This window comes from Tiliqua scincoides, chromosome 12 (genome assembly GCF_035046505.1).
Source record: "Tiliqua scincoides isolate rTilSci1 chromosome 12, rTilSci1.hap2, whole genome shotgun sequence".
Lineage (NCBI taxonomy): Eukaryota > Metazoa > Chordata > Lepidosauria > Squamata > Scincidae > Tiliqua > Tiliqua scincoides.
The window spans coordinates 5,657,487-5,678,619 of record NC_089832.1 but is presented as its reverse complement, the minus strand read 5'-3'; the positions used below and the strand labels follow the sequence as shown (position 1 = coordinate 5,678,619).

The 21,133-nt window shown below is 44.4% G+C and overlaps 2 protein-coding genes across 3 annotated transcripts in view; one reads left to right on the top strand and one right to left on the bottom strand.

The window, feature by feature from the left end:
- TBC1D8B (TBC1 domain family member 8B) overlaps positions 1–5,117 on the top strand; it is a 51,401-nt gene extending 46,284 nt beyond the window's left edge. The window contains exons 19-21 of the mRNA XM_066640131.1: positions 15–71; positions 430–527; positions 1,103–5,117. Of these exons, the coding sequence (XP_066496228.1) occupies positions 15–71; positions 430–527; positions 1,103–1,519 (572 nt within the window). The 3' untranslated portion in view covers positions 1,520–5,117. The remainder of the gene's footprint in view (positions 1–14; positions 72–429; positions 528–1,102) is intronic.
- The window catches only part of PASD1 (PAS domain containing repressor 1), a 96,722-nt gene continuing 80,430 nt past the window's right edge, over positions 4,842–21,133 (bottom strand). For both annotated transcript variants that reach the window (XM_066640133.1, XM_066640134.1), the window contains 6 exons: positions 20,959–21,045; positions 18,175–18,333; positions 15,490–15,711; positions 14,792–15,003; positions 12,985–13,174; positions 4,842–12,012 (listed from right to left, as the gene is read on the bottom strand). In XM_066640133.1, the coding sequence (XP_066496230.1) occupies positions 11,833–12,012; positions 12,985–13,174; positions 14,792–15,003; positions 15,490–15,711; positions 18,175–18,333; positions 20,959–21,045 (1,050 nt within the window). In that variant the 3' untranslated portion in view covers positions 4,842–11,832. The remainder of the gene's footprint in view (positions 12,013–12,984; positions 13,175–14,791; positions 15,004–15,489; positions 15,712–18,174; positions 18,334–20,958; positions 21,046–21,133) is intronic.

Sequence of the window (21,133 nt, the reverse complement as noted above, 5' to 3'; positions counted from 1 at the left end):
TTATTTGATCCTAGTTTCTTCTCCTGAAGACAGTGAGGATACAGATGCTTTGAAAAGCAGCCCTGAAAAAGGTAACTGATCTGGCTTGATGAGAGAACAGAAGGGAAGGTTCAAACAAACTATTCTCCTGTGTGCTTGGAGGAGGTGGGGCAAAACATTATGCTTGTGTACCTCCTTATTGTGGCAAGAGGCTCCAGCTCCAAGGGTCTCATCCAATCCTGAGATGTCCTACTACTGAACACTCTACAAGGCTTTAACCTCAATGGCATGGGCTCATCTTTACTCTTACTTTTTGTAGTATTGAGATTTGTATCATGGGGATATTTATGGGTAGAGTAGGTAAACTCCATTGTTAACCAGGTGGGTAAGATTTCTCAGGAGAGGGTCTGTTCCACTCAGAAATGTAATGGCTTATTACCTTCCAAACAGGGAAAGGAAAAGTTGATATCCAGGCCTATTTGAAGCAGTGGCAAGATGAACTGCTGAAAAAAGAAGAAAACATTAAGGACTTGCCCCGAATGAACCAGGTAAAATCCTCCTCCGCCCCTCCCCCCTGGCCCACTGGATAGACCTTGTTTTTGTCATTTGGAAGTTTTGGAGAGAAGAAAGTGACTGCAATTAGGAGAGCATCTTGCAGTCTTGATAAACTGACACAAAAGAGACAGTGGGAGAAGAAAAGGGAAGAATGGGAAAGGAGAAAGGATGTATAGTTGTTTTAGGACCCAATCCTTCCAGCACTGATGCAGCTGTGCCAACAGGGTGTTTGCTGCATCCTGTGGTGGGGGAACAGTCATGGAGGCCTCTTCAAGGTAAAGGAATATTTGTTCCCTTACCTCAGGCCTTCACTGTGGTTGCACTGGCCCTGGAAAGTTGGATAGGATTGGGCCCTTAATTGGCCATCTTAAAGCTTCGTTACAGAAGGGTATAAAGACCAATGTATTGTGCAATTGGCTTCATGGAAATTTTAATCATAAAGGCCATTAGATGTGCTCCCCTAATTTTGTTTCAAGATTTTGCAAACCATGTGTGTTGCAAAATTTGGAAGTGCCTTATGAATGTCCATTTGCTTTCTCCCTTCCTTCCCTTCCCCCTGCCCCACCAGTCCCAATTCATCCAGTTTTCAAAGACTCTGTATAACCTGTTCCACGGTGACCCAGAAGAGGAGCTTCTCTACCGCGCCATTGCCACCGTAACCAGCCTTCTGCTGAAGATGGAGGAGCTTGGCCGCAAACTTCACAGCCCCACTTCGCCGGCCAAAAGCACGACCCCTCCTGCAACTAATTTCAGCGCAGATCGTGGCGACAAACCCACAGAGGCTCAGGCAACTCCACAGACTGGCAGTGTGGGACCCCAGAACCTGGACAAAGGTGCCAATGAGTGGTCATTTGCTTTTGAGCAGATTCTGGCGTCTTTACTAAATGAACCCGCTTTGGTGAGATTTTTTGAAAAGCCAGTAGATGTGAAAGCCAAACTAGAACATGCTAAAGCTTCTCAGTTAAAGGTGGGATCCTGTGTATAGCACATAGTCAAGGTCTTTCTCCCTCCCTCGTTGCTCTGTGTAGAGGTGCTCGGAACAGAGGGCCATGCTTGAGATCGGTGTATGGAGTTTGTCAGGAGTTAAAAGGGTGTGGATTTAGTGCAATTGCCCTGTGTGCTTGGAGTGTTCTGGGTTTGGTTTTGTTCTCACAGTTAAATGAGTACTGCTTGAAGCACAACTGCACCTAATCTTTGCATTTTATTGATGCGTTTCGGTACACTCTGGGATTTAAACCTCACCAGCCGATGTGCACCAATTTGGAGGAAAACGCTGAGGTTGGCTGATAGAGGGTACCATTGTAGAATGTTCCGGGTTCTTGCTTCCTTGTGCCACTCTTCTTTTGCTCACTGAACGATCGCTTTTCCTTAAATATGGGATTGGTGGCATCTTGTTCTGTTTTAAGGTTGCTTGAATTTCCAAAGAATCATTTCTGAGACTTTTGAATGTAGGTTTGCTTACTGCTTTGGGGATGGTGTTGAAGATGGTCAGCTTAGCATGACTGCTAAAGAAAACGTTACTGTTTTTTGGGACTAAATGTTGTTTCTGATGTGTATATATTTTGTAACAGTGACTAGTAGAGAAGGTTTGGTAATGTCCTGAGAACAGGCTTGAAACACTGATTTCCTTTCTCTACATCAATTAGTATCCCTTCTCACCCTGGAAACGTCTCTGCTGCAATGTCCTAAAGGGCTTGGTGTTTGCGATTTGGCTTCTCTCTTATCCCAGGATGTTTTTTTTTGCTTAGCTGCTGTGCTTTCTTAGTCTAGTTGGTCCAATTCACATACTACCTTTGTAACATAGGAGCACCTTGCTGTAGCTTCCTTCCTTCCAAACCCCTTTGGCAATGTAGAGATAAAGGAATGTCACATGCAGGGGTTGTTTCTCATGGAAAGTCACCATGGGCAAGACTGGTGATGGTCAAGCTGTGAACCGGCTCCCCAATACATATATCTGTAACTGAACTGGACCAGCGAAAGATGCCGCTCTCCTTGGTCCAGTGTATGACGTGGACATTAGGCAAACAGCTTTCTTTTTGAGTTTGAAACAAACCTTGCATGATGTTACATAATATGGGCATTCACAGGGCCAGCCTAGACCTCCCAGTGCCTGAGGCAGCATGCCAAATGCTGTCCCTCCCTTACTTGGGGATGTGCCTCTCCTGTTCTTCCTGCAATCCTGGGAGCAGGTGAAGGTATAGCAGTTGAAGGCAGGTGCGCAGTCAGCTGCCTGAGGCAACCCTTCTCAATTGGCCTCATGGACAGGCCCGTCCTGTGTTTTGCTAATGCCAACCAAATGCTACATTAGGATGATTGTAAACTAAATTGTACATCATTATGTGAAACTGTTTCTTACTGCTTGAAAAGTTCTTCACAGGTTTTCCTGGTGAGAGCTAATTTATTTTCTAGGACTTGTAGCATTTTGTAAATGACTTTCTGGCTCCTAAATTTCTGGATTCCTAACTCTCCCCTTGTGTGACATTGCTGATGAAGCATCATTGCACTTAGAAATGCTGAAATGGATTGTCTTTGCTTGCCTTTTGTTTTTCAAAATAGTGTTTGGTATTCCTGAGCGGTTTCTCCAAATAAGTTGATTTGTTCTAGTTTATAAGGTCATTCCAGCTTAACGGTGAAGGAAAAGATAACGAACAGGAAAAAGAGAAGTTCAGATTTAACATGACACTAGTCTATAGGGCATACAGCTAGGTAAGTTTATTGGGTGCTCTGAAACGTACCAAATCCCACCCTTACTTTGTCATTGAAATGACTCAGGTGTATAAATCCTAACATATTTGGGAGACAGAATGCTCTGGACCCTCTGTGCATGTCAATTACACAACTTATATACCAATTATACAAGCACTCTATTCCGAGGTCTTAGAGAGACAATCTTATATGCAAAATTAGCTAAATATTTATATAGTGTATTTCTGATTATATTTCAGAATTGAATTATCACCAAGAGTCACTTTTATTTTTCTTATTTGATGAGGGAAGATTTTGTGTCACTTCGGAGCAGTTAATTTATTCTTATTTTTTTAAACACTGGAAATGTGCATGTTTCATTGCACAGGATTCAGCAAAATAACCACTGTTGAGACATATAAAACTAATGCACACTAGTCATTTGATATTTGCTCACAAGCCAAGGAAAGGTGAACTTTCCATGTATGGGAACAAAAAGTCTGACTGTTGTTCGCACATTGGCAAGAAAGGAAAAGAAAAATGGACTGAGATTCACCTATCACTTGCCAGTTTTTGACCAGTAATCCTGCACAACAGTTACTCTTACCCTGAGGACTAGGTTCCTTGGCGAATTTCAAAACTGGAGTGTCCAGAGGTATTTCATGTTATAAAGGATGCCTGGGATAACTGCTCTCAGTTCATGCAAACAAGCAGGTACGGGCAAGGATGCATTGCTTTTTAAAAAGCAACAAGATTCCACTGAGCCACCTTTTACAGAGTGATGCTGACATTTTAGGTGTCAGTGTTTGTGTATTAATGCAGTTCAGAGACCCAGAGGAGTATAATCTGCACGGATTATGATGCAGCTTCTCTGTCTTTTTCCCTGTTTTGAAGGCTAAAGGGGGACCAAAATTTGGCTCATCATAATTTGGCTCACTGCACCACCCCTAGCAAGTGTGAAAGCCCCACACTGCTTTCCAGCCATGGAAGCTGGAGAATGGGAATGGGGATTGTCCCCACAGAACAGGGCAACTGTAGGGAGAGACGCTGCCCCATTTCCAGTGCTGACGTCCTGAAGAGAGGCTTGGAAGCGCATCGCCAGAATGCCAAGCCCCAGCCGTCCTCTCCGACATGGAGCTGCCACTTTCCGAAGCCCTCCCAGCACCTCAGGAACACATCTGCCAAGCCAAACCCTGACCCTGCCTCTCTTTGCTTTCAGGGTAAGGCTGGAGCCTTGTCAGAGTTCATTTTTTAGGCCCAGGTCAAACCATGCCGCAGAATGAGGTGGTTGGACCGACTGTGCTGTTTCCAGCCACAGTGTGGGGATGGAACTTTTGAATATTTCATTATATTTAAAAAAAAAAAAAAAACTTCCTGCAAATAGAAAGCCAGCACACCAGGCTCCCTGATGTGCTAGCTTTCTACCTGCAGGATGCTTACTTTTTTATGAGGGAAAATATTAAAAAAACAACACCAAAACTGTGTGATATTCTGTACCCAAAATTCTGAAATGGTATAATCCATTGTACCACATTTGTCAGCAAGCCAGATGACACTGACTCCCAGGAGAAGGGGTGTTTGTGTGCATGCAACCGAGTATTAAGAACCAGCAGACATCCCAGTAAGAGTTCTTAAAAGTACAGTTTTTATTTTTCTTCCAAAATACTATGTACAAATCTGTTGAAGCATATGGAGACACGCCGGTTCTTGTCCAACAGAGCTTCACAAGTGCTGCGACTTGTTCCAGATAAGAATTTCAACATATATATTTCTGTTCCCCATAAGACACTTCGTCACCCCTCCCTGCCCATTTTACAAAATACTCTTTATGAATAAGAACATTTATAAATTTATCTATATTTGACATCATATAAAATAAACTAAATATTCAGTTACAAGCGTTTGTTGCTTTTTTTCTCCCCTTTCTTTTTTTCCTTTTGTTTTTTACATAGTTAAATATGTCACAATATGTACACAACTTAGGTTAGGCTGTATTTGTCCAGAACCAACCTGGCTAGATCCACCAGCCTTTTAGCTTATAATCTATGTACAAAATGCATTTAAAAAGTGCAAGACTTTATAAAAGGTGCCTGTGTCTTCTGAAGTCTGGGTTGAGAAAAGCAAAAACCTCTGATGTGTAGACCATGTTCCACAGTTGTTCATGCTTTGTAAAGAACATCTAGCAACAAAAAGGGAGCTGTGGCTGTTCTAATACCCGTCACCAACAGAATCCCCCTCTTGGATTGTCATGGCCCATTCCAAACTCCTCCCAAAAGCCAAACACAGAGCATATCTAAAGGAGTAAACAATTCAACCTGAATAGGATTACTCATTCAAAGTTTCTTCAGGGTGGGGAAGCCCCTGCTACCTGCACTAAGAGGTACCTTTTGAAATGATGGTTTTCTTTTATGTATTGAAGGGAGAGATAAACTAGTGGCCAAACTTGCTTAACATTAAGAGCCACTTAGGATAAACTTCAAGTGTTTGAGAGCTGCAATATTTAAGAAGCATTTAAATGCTTAAATATATTTACTCACCACAAACAAACTTCTGTGTTTTAAGCCAACAGTTCTCAGTTTATGCAGGGAAATAATAAAGCTTGAAAATTCCTTATTCAACCTTTTGTATTAATTGTGATGCAAAAAGGAGCTCAGCCAACATTATATGTATGTCAAAAACCACCTGGGGCTCAATGGCCATGGTTTGGCCACAGTTTGGCCAACTAGATCAGCTCTTCTGTCCCAGCAGAGGGTCTTTCCAGGGACTGTTTGCTGGTGTCTCTTGTGCATCTTGCAAAAACTGAGCCCTTTTGGGACACAGAACTATTTAATCTGTATGTAAAAACAAAAATTTATTCGTGTGTAAAACCATTTAATGAACTCCTTTTGTTGGAAAAGTGGCATATAAATGGGTTTTTAAAAAATAATATAAATTAAGGGGTTTCAAGGGGTTGGTATGAAGGCAAAGTCCCTCAGTCTCAATTCAGTGCTAAACCCCAGACATTTGCCTGATTGAAATATTGCAGAAAACCTGAGGGAGGGGACCAGATTTTGGTCCCCATCTTGATTGCTTGGGGGAGGGAGCAAGGGTGGAGGAGTAATTGACTTTAACTTCACTGAGATGGAACAGTTTTGACAAAATGTTTCCCCCTTCCTTTCAATGTATAGAAGGGGCTTTAATACCAGTGTGTGCAATATATGTGAGAATTCATGAAGGAAGCAGTCCCTTTCAAATAAAGTGCATGGTTTTAGAAAGGCCAATAAATAGACATAATTTCTTTTTTAAGGGGGGGGGGGTCTGTTTATTACTATCCACTTCCACCCTAGAGTCATTTTGGAGTCATTTCCTTCCTGCTCCTCTTCCTCAGGCACATGTGACTGCCATCGTAAGGGCCTGGCTTCCATAGCCTCATCTGGCACAAATGTAAGTAGTGTTGGGGGGGCAGGGGGGGCAGGATCATAGTGTATGTAGTTAGTAGAGTTGGAAAAATAAAGTGTCTCGACCATACACTAGGTTTAAATTTAAAGGCAAATGCTATTTGCAGGGTGGCTGCCATGCTTCAGAAAATGACTGACTTTATCTCGCACTATGTAGAAATGTGTCTGCCCAACAGGGTAACCCAGTAGTTTTATCCCTAGCACAGTGATTTCCTATTTTTTTTCACTTGCGTAGCCCTTGGCAATCCATTTCCATAAAGTGTACCTCTCCTATGTTTGAGCAAAATGTTTGTAATGAACACAGTTGCTGTTGTATCAAATTTATGTTTTCAACTACTGATCCACAGCTGATAATACACAAATTGGTGAACAGAGACTAGCTGTTGCAAGGACTTTCGGAACCAGCTAGCCCTTCAAGGTATTATAATACAGACCTGATTTTTACCACCATTATTTGTTTTTCAAGTACCACAGAGGTACATGTACTCCAGGTTGGGAACCACTGCCCTAGAAGATACAACCAGCAAAGAGTCTTGTAGCACCTTGAAGTCTGCAGTCTACAGAAACATATCCTGAAATAAACTGGATAGACTAAGATGCTACAAGAGTCTCTCTGTTGCTTTTTCTGCAGGAGACAAACATGGCCACCTCTCTGGAATTTGAAAGGGGCTGTTTCTGAAATCTAGGTTTGCTGCCCAGCTATGGCTTGTGTGTTATGTGATCTGTTTCACAGCATGAAAAGTAGCACCTGGGTTAAAATTTTCTGCATGCAACCAGCATCCTGTTAAAATGAAAGCAGAGCTTCGCCATCTTATTTTGCTAAGTCTGAATTTGCACCATTTATAATGTATGAGAATTTTCTTTTTGTCTTTCCAGTGCTGAATGGGAGAGAGAATTGGGGCAGGAGGAGGGCAAAGAAGCTTTCAGGATGAAGGCTCCTGCAGCGAGGCTGAGTAAAGAGGTGCTGTTTTGTTCTCTCTCTCTTTCTCTTTCATTTAAACATGAAGCTTTGACTTGCTGCAGAAATGTGTCAGGATTGGTACCACGGTGCTCAGTAGTGTCTTAAGGTGCTTGAAACAGGGAAAGAGAGATGTGTGTTCCTAAATGAGAGAATGTCCACATGGCTCTTGCTTGCCACAGTTCCCTGCTTTTGTGCTGAGATGGAACAAGATATGTATTGTGTCTAAGGATATACCCTTTTCTGATTTGCTGAAGTTTCTGGTTTTCTGAAAGTCTTGATTGCTGTTGATACAGTGCGTACACCTACAATTTAACGGATTCCACAGAGGATCAAGGGGATCCCCATGTGGAGAAGAAGGGCAACCAAGTGGCCAGAGCAAGTAAACTTGGCAGCTGTGCTTCAACAAAAGACTGAAGCCACATCCTAGGTCATCTATCTGAAAATGTGTCCCCCATGTAGTTTTTGTTTAAAGCAAGGATTCCCAAAGTGTGTGTCGCAACACCTTAGGGTGTTGCAGCACTCAAAGGGGATGTCATGGGATGTCCCCGGTGATTCCTCCTACCTTTGTCCCAGGTGCCTCCATCATGGATCGCATGAAACCTCGTGAGATTTGGGTGCCACCATCATGGATTTTGTGAGATCCAAGATAATGCACCTGGCTGAGCTGCGAAGAAGAGGATGTGGGGGCATTGTGACCCAGGTGATTGGGGGAGCCACTAGTTTAAAGTATTTCAATAGCACTTAATGGGGGGGGGGGAGACCTAGCATCATACTAAGGGCAGCTACTTGCATGAGAAAACCAACCTTTTCCAGCCTCATTAGGGGAAAAAATTTACCCTCCTGGCCTAAATTGCCATTTATTGTGTTTCCTGCATGACACTCTTTTTTGTTGGCCACTCAACCAAGACTGCATCAAAGCTTTGATCTGAACAGATGCTGGCCAGGCAGTCTCATCCTTCCTGCCAACCACCATAGGCACTTTTTCTCATATCCTTTATCCCTTTTGCTCTCCTGCCATGCAAACTCTCAAAAGCCCCTACAAATAGAGAGGCAACTGCACAAAGCACACATTCAACCCCCACACTTACTTACAAACATCTTTGTGTTTTTGCTCTTTGTTTAAGAAAAGTGCTTCCAAAGGCAAAAAATGGCAGGAAAAATGATGTTGTGAAACTGCACAGTACCACAAAACACACACCAAGAAAACTCCTTAAACACCCACAAAAGGGAGGGAATGACAGTGTGAAAACATCAGCTCTTGGATACCTGCCTGACTTCATTCCTTAATAGACAATATTTTCCATACTGCTAAATTATCCCCTTTCCGCATACCCTGAATTTATAAACAGGAACTGGATCAAACATAAAATCAGCAAAGTTAATCTAGCACATTCTCCTGGACTTTCTCCCTTTAAAACCACCACTGCCTTCCACTCTTAAGTGCCCAGGGCTGGCTTGATGGGTTATTCAACTCAATTCAATCCCAGCCTCGGCAAATGAGACCAGCAGGAAAGGCTTCTTGTGGATGGGTGAAGCCCTTTTGTAACAGTGAATGTTGTTCAGTTATGCCTGCCCTCAAGCACAGCAAGCTGAGCTGTACAGCAAGTGACCTCTCACAACTTTTGGCCTTTCTGTTTTGCTGGGCGACTCTTGGGTAGTAGCAACGTTTTTGTAATAAGAAGGTGCATCAAATATTCCTGTATATCTGTCCCAAACAGAACTATTCTACGTTCTTCAAAAACACTACCTTTTCTAAGCTGGAGTTCCAGTCTCTGCTGTGCTGAGCGCTGTCAAATGCGTACTTGGGGGGGGGGTCTGCTCCAGCTCTCTTACATCCCTTTTCATCTTGTTGAAGAAGGGATGGAGCACAGCAGAAGGGCATCCTTCTGGCTCTGAATGCAGTAGCTGAAAGCACGGAGTCTGTGTTTAAAGGAACCTTTCAGATTCATGTGAAGACTCTGTCTTCCCTACCACTGCCTCCTTAGTCTTGATGCTGCCGGTGAATGGGGGGTGGCTCTGCTTTTAATGCAAGGGTTGAGGGCTTATAGTTACCTTGCACCTGAAAGCAACACAGGTACAAGCTACTCAAATGCTCAGGCAGGGCTTACATGAACCTCTTTAAGGATTTGAGGAATGACTGGGAAGGCTATTCTTCCTCTCTAGGTCTAGATGTACAACTTTCAGTTGTAGCAAGGAAGGATATGCATGTGCCCTCTTCTTAAGTTCCTGGGGAGATTTAGTTGCACACATGAACACATTCTCTTACGCACAAATGCATAGACATGCAAATCCATCAGTAGTTAAGAAAACACAATACGGGTAAGAAAGGGGGAAAAACACAGTGACTGATCACTACTGCCTGAGAAGTTTCTGCACACAAAATGACTACACTCCAATGACTGTAGCTTTGCTTTGCATGAGACTTTTGGCCCTGAATTTTTACCAATGGCCCTACTCTGTTGGGCTGGGAACCAACAAGCTTAGAGTCAAACTGCAAACAGAGACATCTTGAACAATCTTTTCCTTAACAACCAGCAATTAATGAATGAAAGATTTTTTTTCTTTTTCTGTAAACCAGACCCCTAAATGCAATCTCTTTTCCAAGAAGTATTTGTGAAAGTTGCCTTCAGAGCCTGGGATCTGAAAATGTGCAAGCCCAGCACAGTTTAGACTTTTAAAAACAAAATGCCTCTCATAATATAGTTATTCATTTTCCTTTGGAAACACGCAGAAACAGTAGGGAACGCTTTGGTATACACACCCACTGAAGGAGTAAAATTCTTTTTTTTAACGTTCATAAATATAAATACAGTTAAAGTGACAATTTTTACAAAAATACAATTTATTGCTAACGCTACTGACTTGTAACAAGGGAGGTGTCCTTACTAAATAGAAATCTCCACTTAGCAAAATCCTAAGTAGCAAAACCACAAAGTTTGCATTTTATCTTTGGGTGTCAAGATACCTCTCTCCAGAAAGGTTCAGAAGAGAGGGAGGGAAGAGAGTGTGTGTGTGTGTGTGTTTGTGTGTTTCCTGCACCTTGTGAAAAAACTATTTGGCTAAAGGGGTAGTAGAAAGAGATGAGAGTCATATATGCACTTTTATCACCAAAACAGAAACCTTTGTACACGTTTTGCAAACCTGACTAAAAGTCGCTGGTGCAAAGATTGAGCAAATCAGGCAAGAGTGGTATCTTGGATGGTAGCAGCATTTCCCTGTTACCCAAAAACACACTGAGGTAGGGGGAACACTGTTGGGGTGGGGAATATGTTAAGTAACCCACAGGTGAACTGCTATACAAAAATGAAATATACAGAACTATGGACACACACACACACACACACACACATACAATAGAAAAAATGTAACCACTAAGCCTGTTGATGGTGATAGTTCCTGTGTTCGGAGTGCTTCACAGTGAATTTCAGCAAAGATTTTTTTTTTTAAAAAGGGGAGGGAAGAATCAGCTGCCTCCTTGCACTCCTGTGTGGTCTCTGTTGCAAATGCATCCACACGGAACCCTGACTCGTTAAAAATCATCACCTGTAAGCCAGAAACCTATCTACCATATTGTTTTATAAATATATATGTATAAAATATATATTTATATTATATATATATATATATATATATATATATGGGTTTGCAGCACATTAAAGTGGTCAGGTTAAATACTGTGTTCACCTGCCACTGGGTTTTTCCCCCCACTTGGGTAAATCAAGTCTTTTTTTTCGTTTTTTAAACTTAAAGAGAGCGTGGAACCGTCTCCACCAATGAATCTGGCCCGGCAGGTGGGAGTCTTTGTGCCCTGTCCTGCCTCCGCCTCCACTGGCTTTCATCAACAACTCTTTGCCTTCTCCATTGGCTTTCATCAACAACTCTTTGCCTCCTTAGATGCCAGGTGGAAGGGATATTTCAGCAGCCAACACTGTTAAGCAGTTAGTGATGCCAGACTTCTTCTGGGATCCTGTGGTTCTGCTGGAGCCTGAGAAACTCCGCCTGTCTGTCTCTGCTCCTGCCAGGGCTTTCTCGGCTGTGCCTTATTTTCCCTTGGTGCAAGCCTTACCCTTTCTCCAGGCACATGAGGAGGACTTCTCCTCTCCTCTCCTTGATGCGTGCCCTCCACATCCTTTCACCTCTGCGCAGTAGAGTCACAACCGCCTGAGGTTGCTGCCGCTGCTGCCACCGCCATCACAATCTCGCCAGTCCGAGGCCTCATGGCAGCTGCATCTCTGGCAGGTCCTGCAATCCGCAAGGCTGGCCCTGCAGGTGGTGGTTCTGGGGCTGCGGGTGGTGAAAATAGCCCATGGCGGCCACATTCTGCTGCGGTAGGTGAGATGGCTGGAATATTCGCTGATTCTGCCCTGCTGGGACTGACTCAGGAGCACCTTGCATCTGCAGGAGGACAGACCATTTCAGAGCCGAGTGCAAGAGGCCCTCCCACCCAGCCATCCCATCCCTGGGATGGGCCTATCAGCCAAAGAGACCACCTCTTCCACAGAAAGGAACTTTTTTCTGGGTCAGGTGGTGAGGTAAGATTGCGGCTCAGGGACAGAGTGTGCTTTGCTTGCAGAAAGTCCTAGTTTCAGGCCCTGATGACTGTCGAGAAAGACTCCTAGAGTGCCACTGCCAGTCAGTATAGACACACTGTGAATGAGATGGGGCTGGGGAAAATCCAGGCAGGGCTTGGAAGAGACAACTGCCTGAAATCCAGCAGGGCTGTAGACAATACTTAGCTAGTATTGCTTAACTAGCTGACTTGGTACAGTACAATTCTAGTAGCCAGGCATCCAAGAGTCTGGCACTCCCAACAAGCCAGCATCTAAACTGTCTGGGAATGCTCCAGGCTTTGGAACAGACTCCCAGCCTTGCCAAGATAGGCTGGCAGAAGTCACTCAGGGACAATCCAAGCACCTTGGCAGTAGTGAAAGTACTGCAGCAACCTGTTTGTCATCAGAGTGGCCTGGCACTGCCTGATAGATATGAACTTAGGAAGTTGCCTTGTATGTTGTAGAATTCAGATAATGCGGCACTACCACCTAGGTCCTTAAAGGTGCCAATTTATCCAAATTCTACCATATAAGGCAGCTTCCTATGTTCGTATGATCTGAATCATATCTGATCAAGATCCATGTATTCCTGCAGTCTGTTTCTGAAAGCTGGTAAGCCTACACATCATGGTTTTCCACTATTTGTTTTGATCCAGAACCTGGTTTTTGTTTGCATACTGCCTAGTCTGGGAGGTTACATCTGGTTGAATGTCAGTGATATATTCATCTTCCTCGCAATTGCATGAATGCAATCCATTTTGTGAAGACATCGTGGACCTGGGCCCCACACGCGCGCGCGCACACACACACACACTACCTGAAGGTAGAGGTGATGTGGTTGAACCTGCTGTGGCTGCCACTGGTGAAGAGTACCAGGGGTGTGGCTCTGCTGTGCAGTGACGTTGACATGCGGAATCATCACTGAGGGAGCAGGGGGGCAAATGGTGGTGCAGGTGATGGGCTGCATCTGTACTGCAGGAGACAGGCCTTGCTGTTCTTGAGCAAATCTGTAGAGAGAGACATGGTGTGCCTTGATTTTTAAAATATTTTAAGTGGAATATAATTATCAAAAAGAAAAAAAAGATACAGGTCATGCCTCAGTATCCGTTGCCTCCATGGCCCTAAGAACACCCTCTGGATGCAGTTGGAGCAGAGGTCCAGTCGCACTTGGAGTTTTCTCATGCCCTAAACTGCAGACTTGATTAGCCACAGATTTGTGTATTTCAGTAATAATTTTAGTGTTATAAAGACTACATCATACCACAGGTTAGCATTCCAGCTAACAATTTTCTTCCATAAACTGAGCAAGGGTGCTTGCAAAGTTCTTTTTTAAAAGAGTGTTCCAAAAACTTTTCACAACCCACCAAAAACTGGCGTGCAACACACTGGTGGGTCCCAACCCGCAGTTTGGGAAACACTGTGTGAATTTTCCTGGGCCTGCAAAAACAAATGAATAAAAACAGTGGGGATTGACAGCAATGGCTAGCGGGCTGTATTTGACTTGGCAGGTACAGGCTCCACCAGGCCAGTCTTGGAAAAATGCCACCTGTCTTTTGTTGTGCTAATTGACCTTAATTAAACCCCTGCAAGGAAAGTGTGAGCAATGCATCCCAAAGGTTAGGGGGAGGGCTTTTTTTTTTTTTTTTTTTTTTGCTGTCGGCCAGTGTTGTGCTGAGTGGACTGACTATTCCCAGTACTGCTGGACATCAAGGACTGCACAGACTGATCCAGCAACATCCTGTTGGAAAATTTACAATGCACCACATAGCAGTGACAACACATTTTCAGAACCCTTTGCTGGCCTTGCTGCAGGCAAGTGACTTGAGGTAGTTACAGAGACTGAGGGCCCGATTCTATCCAACTTTCCAGTGCCAATGCAGACCTAAGGAAAGGGAACAAATCTTCCCTTACTTGGAGGAGGCCTCCATGACTGCCCCCCTACCACAGGATGAAGTGTATGTCCTGTGGGTACGGCTGCACCAGCGCTGGAAACTTGGATGGGATTTGGCCCTGAGTAGCTTGGCTGAGATGCACGTTAGTAGACTAAATGACAGCTTGGGAAACAGGAAGTACTGACTCCCCCATGAACCTGCCTGGGTCTGAAGATCTGAGATTCTTCTGCAGGCGCCTTCAGAGGCAACAACACTTCAGTGTTGATGCCCCATTTATTCAAGGGGGAGGCAGGCTGCCTGCTCCACCTCTGTGAATTTGCTTTTCGTTTTTATACTGTTAGCCACCTTGAGTGCCTCCCTTGGAAGAGGCGAAAACACGGCACAGGCATTTTTAAAGCATTTTAAGTTCACGATTTAACTGGACACTAAAGGGTCACTAACTGTGCAGTCTAAGCACTTCTACTCACAAGTGAGCCCTGCTGAGTTCAGGGGGATTTATTTCCTGGGAAGTCAATGCTCTCTAGCACCAGCCCTGTACTGATGGCACCCTGATTTTCACAGATAAGCTGGATTTCCTCTGCACTGCTCCATCCAGCTCTAGATGTTAAGTTCACCCCTACTGCAGGGCTCTTTGTGGTTGTGGGTCTCTGGCCTGTGGCCAGGGAGGACACCTTTCAGTGCCACTTCCGCACTGCTAACATGCACTTGTGCTTCTCAAGGGGGATGCCTTACCTAAGATTCCGATCTTGGCTGTAGTCTGCCTGCTGTTGTCTTTCACCAAGCTCCACGGGCATCGGAGTAGAGGGCACAGTGATGGGGTGCGTCTGAGAGAAGACCATGGGGTTGTTGTAGAGGGGCATGGGAATGCTCATTTGCACGGGCAAGCAGGCCGGCTGGACCTGGTTCCCTCTCATGACGTGCTTTTGCTGCTGCTGCTGCTGCACCTGATATGGAAATGCATATTATTATCATCATCAGTATTTCTGTAACCACTTTTCAACGAAAGGTTCACAAAGTGGTTTATAGAGAAAATCAAAGAACTAATGCCTCATACATACAGCAATCCCTTGCACTTTCATCTGGTTAGCGACCAGAACATGGGCAAAAACTAAAAAAATGGATGAATGCCAAAGCAGAGCTTATTGAGCTTGCACATTTATTTTGGCTGTCAAAAAACGTAACTAACTAGTTAGCGCAACTGCGTGCAAAACCTAAATACCCAGAAATAAACAGAAATAAAAGCAAAATAAACACAAGAATGTCAACACACACCACGGAAGGTTGGATAAAACTAGCCGAAAGAGGAAAGAAAGCACGTGGGTGAAATTTGAAATACGGTTCTAATAGAGAATGGCTGAAAGAGCAAAGTGACTTAAGTGAAGGTATTGCTGTAGAATGCGTTTGGGTTTACAAAACACCACAATCACAACCTGAGATGACGTGACACAAGGGTCCCTGAGGAATTGCTGCGGCGAGGACAAGTGCGTGCCACAGTACTGCTTCGACCCCATAAGGCCTTGTTGTTGAGATTTTTTGGGTGCTGGAGGTCTGTTCCCTGTTGCTGTTGTTGCCTGCTGTTGTGAAGGCCGCCTTGGGCTCTGGTGCTGCACGCTGTTGAAGACCATAGGCAAGGGCTGTTGTTGCATCAACATCTACCAGAGAGAGGTGGGGAAAGACAACACCAGGTGATGTTATAGGCTGCAGAACACAAAGACTTTGGGTAGGAAATATTCCAGCGTTCTTGGAAGACAGTGTTTCTTGACAGCTCATGACGTCATGAGTGTTGTGTTAGGGCTGCATTAGGGATGGGGCTATGGCTGCAGCTCAGTGGCTTTGTCTGCAGAAGGTCCCAGGTTCAATACCTGGCATCTCCAGGTAGGGCTGGGAAAGATTCCTGTCTGAAACCTTAAGAGTCGCAGGGAACATTGGGCAAATTGGAACAATGGTCTGGCTATAACAGCAGCTCCCTAACTTCTTTTATTGAGGGTATATGAATTCCAGTCTCCACTCACCAACATGGGCTTGTTTGCAAGGAATAAAACTAGGGAGGAAGCCCCCTGGAGAAAAAAAATGCAATTACAAATGTAATTAAATAAAAACATAAGAAATAAAAGTTGACGCAGGACAAAAAGACGTCTGCAGATATCAATCCAAAACACTCCTGTGGATTTAGTTTGTAGCAGGAACAGAAGCTGTGAATGTCCTCAGCAACTGTGTGGCTTTCACACAATCATAATAAGCCACCTAGAAACTCTAGGGCAGGGGTGCTCACACTTTTTTGGCTCGAGAGCTACTTTGAAACCCAGCAAGGCCCGGAGATCTACCAGAGTTTTTTTTACAATCTTCGCGCCATCATAACATATAACATTTATGTGTACAATGTATGTTGGTGTACCTTGAGCCCCACTGAGTATAACAGGACCTACTCCTGAGTAGACATGCCTAGGATTAGGCTGTGAGGCTGCAATCCTAGCCACACTTACCTGGGAGTAAGCCCCATTGAGTACAATGGGCCTTACTCCCGGCGTTTCCTCCCAGAGGCACCTGAAAGGGGGGGGGGGGGTCGGCACTCCGCGATCTACTCATTTTGCCTCGTGATCTACTGGTAGATCACTATCCACCTATTGAGCACCCCTGCTCTAGGGTTTTGGAGAATAACACTGTGTAACACAAAAATTGTTTATGTAGAATTTCTAATGTTTCTTACACACTTCAGAGGTGTTGATTCCATTGGTAATCTTACTTTTTCTTTTTTTACCTTTTTGTATCAGCAAAACTTTTTTAGTAATCTTGATTTCTGTGTTTTCTTTTAATCTATTTTATTGCCTAATAGACCAATACTCAAACTGTGGGTCCTGACCTGGTGGTTCCAGCAGAGCCTCCAATGAAAACATGAGTGATGGAAAGATCAGATAACTAATTGCCTTGAGCCCCAAGGCAATTCAAAAATCTGAGAGCTGCTCACTCCCTGCTAAGAGCTGGGCTCCTGCAGTTGACAAGCTTGTGTAAATATAGGGAGATAAATGTTTATCCTCTTTTTTCTGATGAGCTGTTTTTCCAAGTCGGTCAATTACAGGTAATAGGGGCAGGTGAAGGCTGGGTCACATAATTAAGCCCCTCATGCCTTGAGGCTATTTATCAGGGCTGCCTCATTACAAGAAACAGATCAAGTAAATAAATACATAAAATATTACTTGTAAACAAATAAAAATATTTCTTTCTAGATCACCTTTTTTTAATAAAAAAAAGTCTTGTAAAGCTGGGTGTGTCCCAATAGAGTGTTATTTTTAAAAGTTAATCCCCGTGCTAAAATGTTTGAGAACCACTGACCTATTACGTTGTAATATACATCTCATTATATTATACAGCGGCATAGCATAAATTGTGGCTAAACTGTTGATGCTATGCCAAAAATAGCGGCATTTTTGAAATCCTTGCACCAAAAATAAAGCAACATCAGAATAATCAGATACACACAAAATTGTTGAAATTTTGTGCAACAGAATTTTTCTTTGCCTGACCTGGAGTTCCCAGGGATTAAACTGGCAACTTTCTTACACAAAGCGTGTTCTCACCACCGAACCACAGAGCCGGTGCAGCCTCAATAAAAACCTCTTAATTAAGTGGGACAGTGGCCAGAACAGCCACTAGAGGTCACTCAGGTGCTGAATGCAGTGTCTGTCCTCAGAAATGTTGTATTTATACCAAGCACAAAAGATGAAGAAACTGCAATGGCTGCATCTCCACTGGACTGCTTTTAAAATACAAACACCCGCAGTTATTTGGATTGGTCTCAATCTCCTTTCCTCAGTTAGCCTCAGTTAGCCTCCAAGTGGGCTTGGAAAATATTTGTGGACTAGCAGCCTCTCTGAATTTAGCTGCAAGTCTGCAACCCCATCCAACTTTGGGGCACAAGTGCAGCGGCAATGCAGCCTCGAGGTAAGGGGACAAATGCTCCCATACCTTGAATAAGCCTCTCTGATTGCCTCCCCACAACACGCTGCAGAGCATGCCCCACTGGCACAGCTGCACTGGCACTGGAAAACTGGACAGGACTGGACCCTGAGTGAATAAATGTGACATGGGATGTGGTTGGATTTTGAGTAGTGAGATACCTGCAGATTGGAATCTTGTACCAGCTGCAGCTGCTCCTTGATCACGTGTAGTTCCTCTTGCTGCGTCTTGATATCAGCTTGCAAGATCCGCGTCCTCTCTTCCAGCTGTTCCTTCAGCTGATGCATCATCCCAATCTGGGCTGGGAAGTGATACACTGGCTGCAAGCGGAGGTGAGAAAGGAATGAGATCAATCTGTTTACGTTGCAAGACCCCAAAATCCCTCCATAACCTGTCCCCAAATAGCCTGCAGCTCAGTTCTAGACAGCTTTACACCTGGGTAAGTGTGCCTAGTAATACAGCCCCTACTTACTCTCTGTGGTTGTTGGAGCTTTATAGCTTGACATCTAGCTTCAGATACATTTCCTATATCTGAAATATAAGCCTATGGAGGAGTTGCTATCTACAACCTGTTGTATCGCACTGTACTTGAATTAAAAACCAGAGATGTTTTATCAGCATGCCAGTAGATGTGAAAAGAGACCATTCAGCCTTTCACCTTTTAGCCTGCTGAAATCTGCCCAAAAAGACATTTCAAGCCATTTTTGTACCATTTTAATGCCTCAAATCCTTAATGCTCTTATCCAGCAAAAACAACACTTGGCTTAAGCCAATGTTGCTCCAATGCTCCAATGACCATAGGCTATTGTGCACCACAGCTAATTTGCCAGTTTATCTAGCAGGGATGCACCAGTGTAATCCATCACTCTCCTAACTCCCTGAAGGTTGTTGAATAGTCTTTCTCATTTATAAAATACGTCTTAGACGTGAAGGCCTAACTAGACATTCACTGACACAGCCCAATCCTATCCACACTCTCCTGGAAGTAAGCACCATTTACTGTAATGGAACTTACTTCTGAGTAGACATGCATAGGATTGGGCTGTAAATTAGTATAGTTCCCCCCCCTCCGTAGTGTTTTACATAGTATTTAATACAACTTCTTGCTTTAAGCAGGAGGTGGGACTAGAAGGCCTTAAAGGATCCTTCAAACTGATTTAATCACACCCCTGTTGCAGCTGGAGAAAAAGCCATATATCAGTTGGGGAGAGCAGCTGCTGCTTTGCATGGAAAGCCCCGAGCTCAATCCCTGGAAGCTGGGAAAGATCCCTGAAGGAAACCCCAAAGAGCTGTGAGCAGTATAGGGCAGGGGTGCCCAAACCCCGGCCCGGGGGCCACTTGCAGCCCTCGGGGGCTTTCAATCAGGCCCTTGGGGAGCCCCCAGTCTCCAATGAACCTCTGGCCCTCCAAAGACTTGCTGGAGCCTGTGCTGGCCTCTCAGCAAGAGAACGACTGTTCGACCTCTCACTTGAGCTGTGGGACAAGGGCTCCCTTGCTTTGCGAAAGGCCTTTTATAGGCCTTGAGCTACTGCAAGACCTTCATTCATTCACACAAGTTCCATCTCTAATATATTCATTTATGTAAATTTATTCAAATTTGAAATTGTAAATTCTTTTTTTTCCTGGCCCCTGACACAGTGTCAGAGAGATGATGTGGCCCTCCTGTCAAAATGTTTGGACACCCCTGGACTATAGGGGATAGTTAGATGAAACTGCCTGACTCAGCTAAAGGGAACTGCATGTTTTACATGCAATCAATTACACAAAAATGGTCTAAGATAAATTTTTAATGTTTCTTTTACAATTCACAGGCACTGATTCAAATAGTAATCAGCTTTTTGGTACCATCTTAACTTTTTTAGCTATCTTAACTTTTGTGTTCTCTATCCTATTGCCTAATGCAGCAGTCTCCAAAGTGGAGACCGCTGCGCGCCGGCAAAGGCTTCTCTGGCATGGATGGCACTTACCGTTCTACTGGGGAGTCTCAACAAAATGCCTCCGTGCACACCCATTCCTTGCCAGCTTTCTGCCTGCCCATCAAGGAATGGGGGTGCACAGAGGCACTTTTTAGAGGCTCTCCACTGAACATTAAGTGCAGTTCATGGGGGGGGGGGGTTTGGAAGGGCACCGGATTCAGCCTGTGGGCCAGAGTCTATAGAGACCTGACTTATAATATACATTGTCTAATACAGGGGTGTCCAAACGTTTTGGCAGGAGGGCCACACCATCTCTCTGACACTGTGTCAGGGGCCAGAAAAAAGAATTAATTTACATTTCAAATTTGAATAAATTTACATAAATGAATATATTAGAGATGGAACTTATATGAATGAATGGCAGTCTCGCAACAGCTCAAGGCTTATTAAAGGCCTTGCACAAAGCAAGGCCAGCCTTTCCTTTCCTTTGCTGCCACTGCTGCATCACAGACGTGAAACAGCAAGCAGTGGAGGGAGCCCTCGTCCCACAGCTCATGCGAGAGGTCGAACAGTTGGCCGTCATGCCGAGAGCAGTTGCATCAGGCCAGCATGGGCTGCAGCAAGTCTCCGGTGGGCCAGAGGTTCATTGGAGACTGGGGGCTCCCTGCAGGCCGAAGTGGGAGTCCTCGAGGGCCAGGTGGCCCCAGGTTTGGGCACCCCTGGTCTAATACAAATGCATGACATAAATTGTGGCTAAACCATTGACCCTCTGCCAAAAATAGCTGCGTTTTTAAAATCCTCCCACCAAAGTTAAGAAACACCAACATATTCAGATAAAAGTGAAATTGTTTAAATTTTGTTACATGGTGTCATCTGAGGTGTAGCGGGGAGCAGTAAACAAGATATTGTGGGGGGGGGGGCTGGAGCTGTTTCTCCTGCAATGTGCACGCAGTTAGGCCTTTGGCCATCTTCGTATCTGCCTGCCATGCAAGCATGCACAGAACCAACCATGTGCTGCAGGTGACATACCATAACGGCTTGCTGGGCGGGAACTGTGGTCTGCGCCATGTGATGCTGCGTGAGATGTTCGGTGGGTGTTTGTGGGGTTACGATACCCTGTGAAAGAAAACGGTGGATTGTAAAAATGCGCAGGGAAAGGATGGGGAAGTGGGATCCATACAGGTGGTCCCGGGTTCCACTCCAG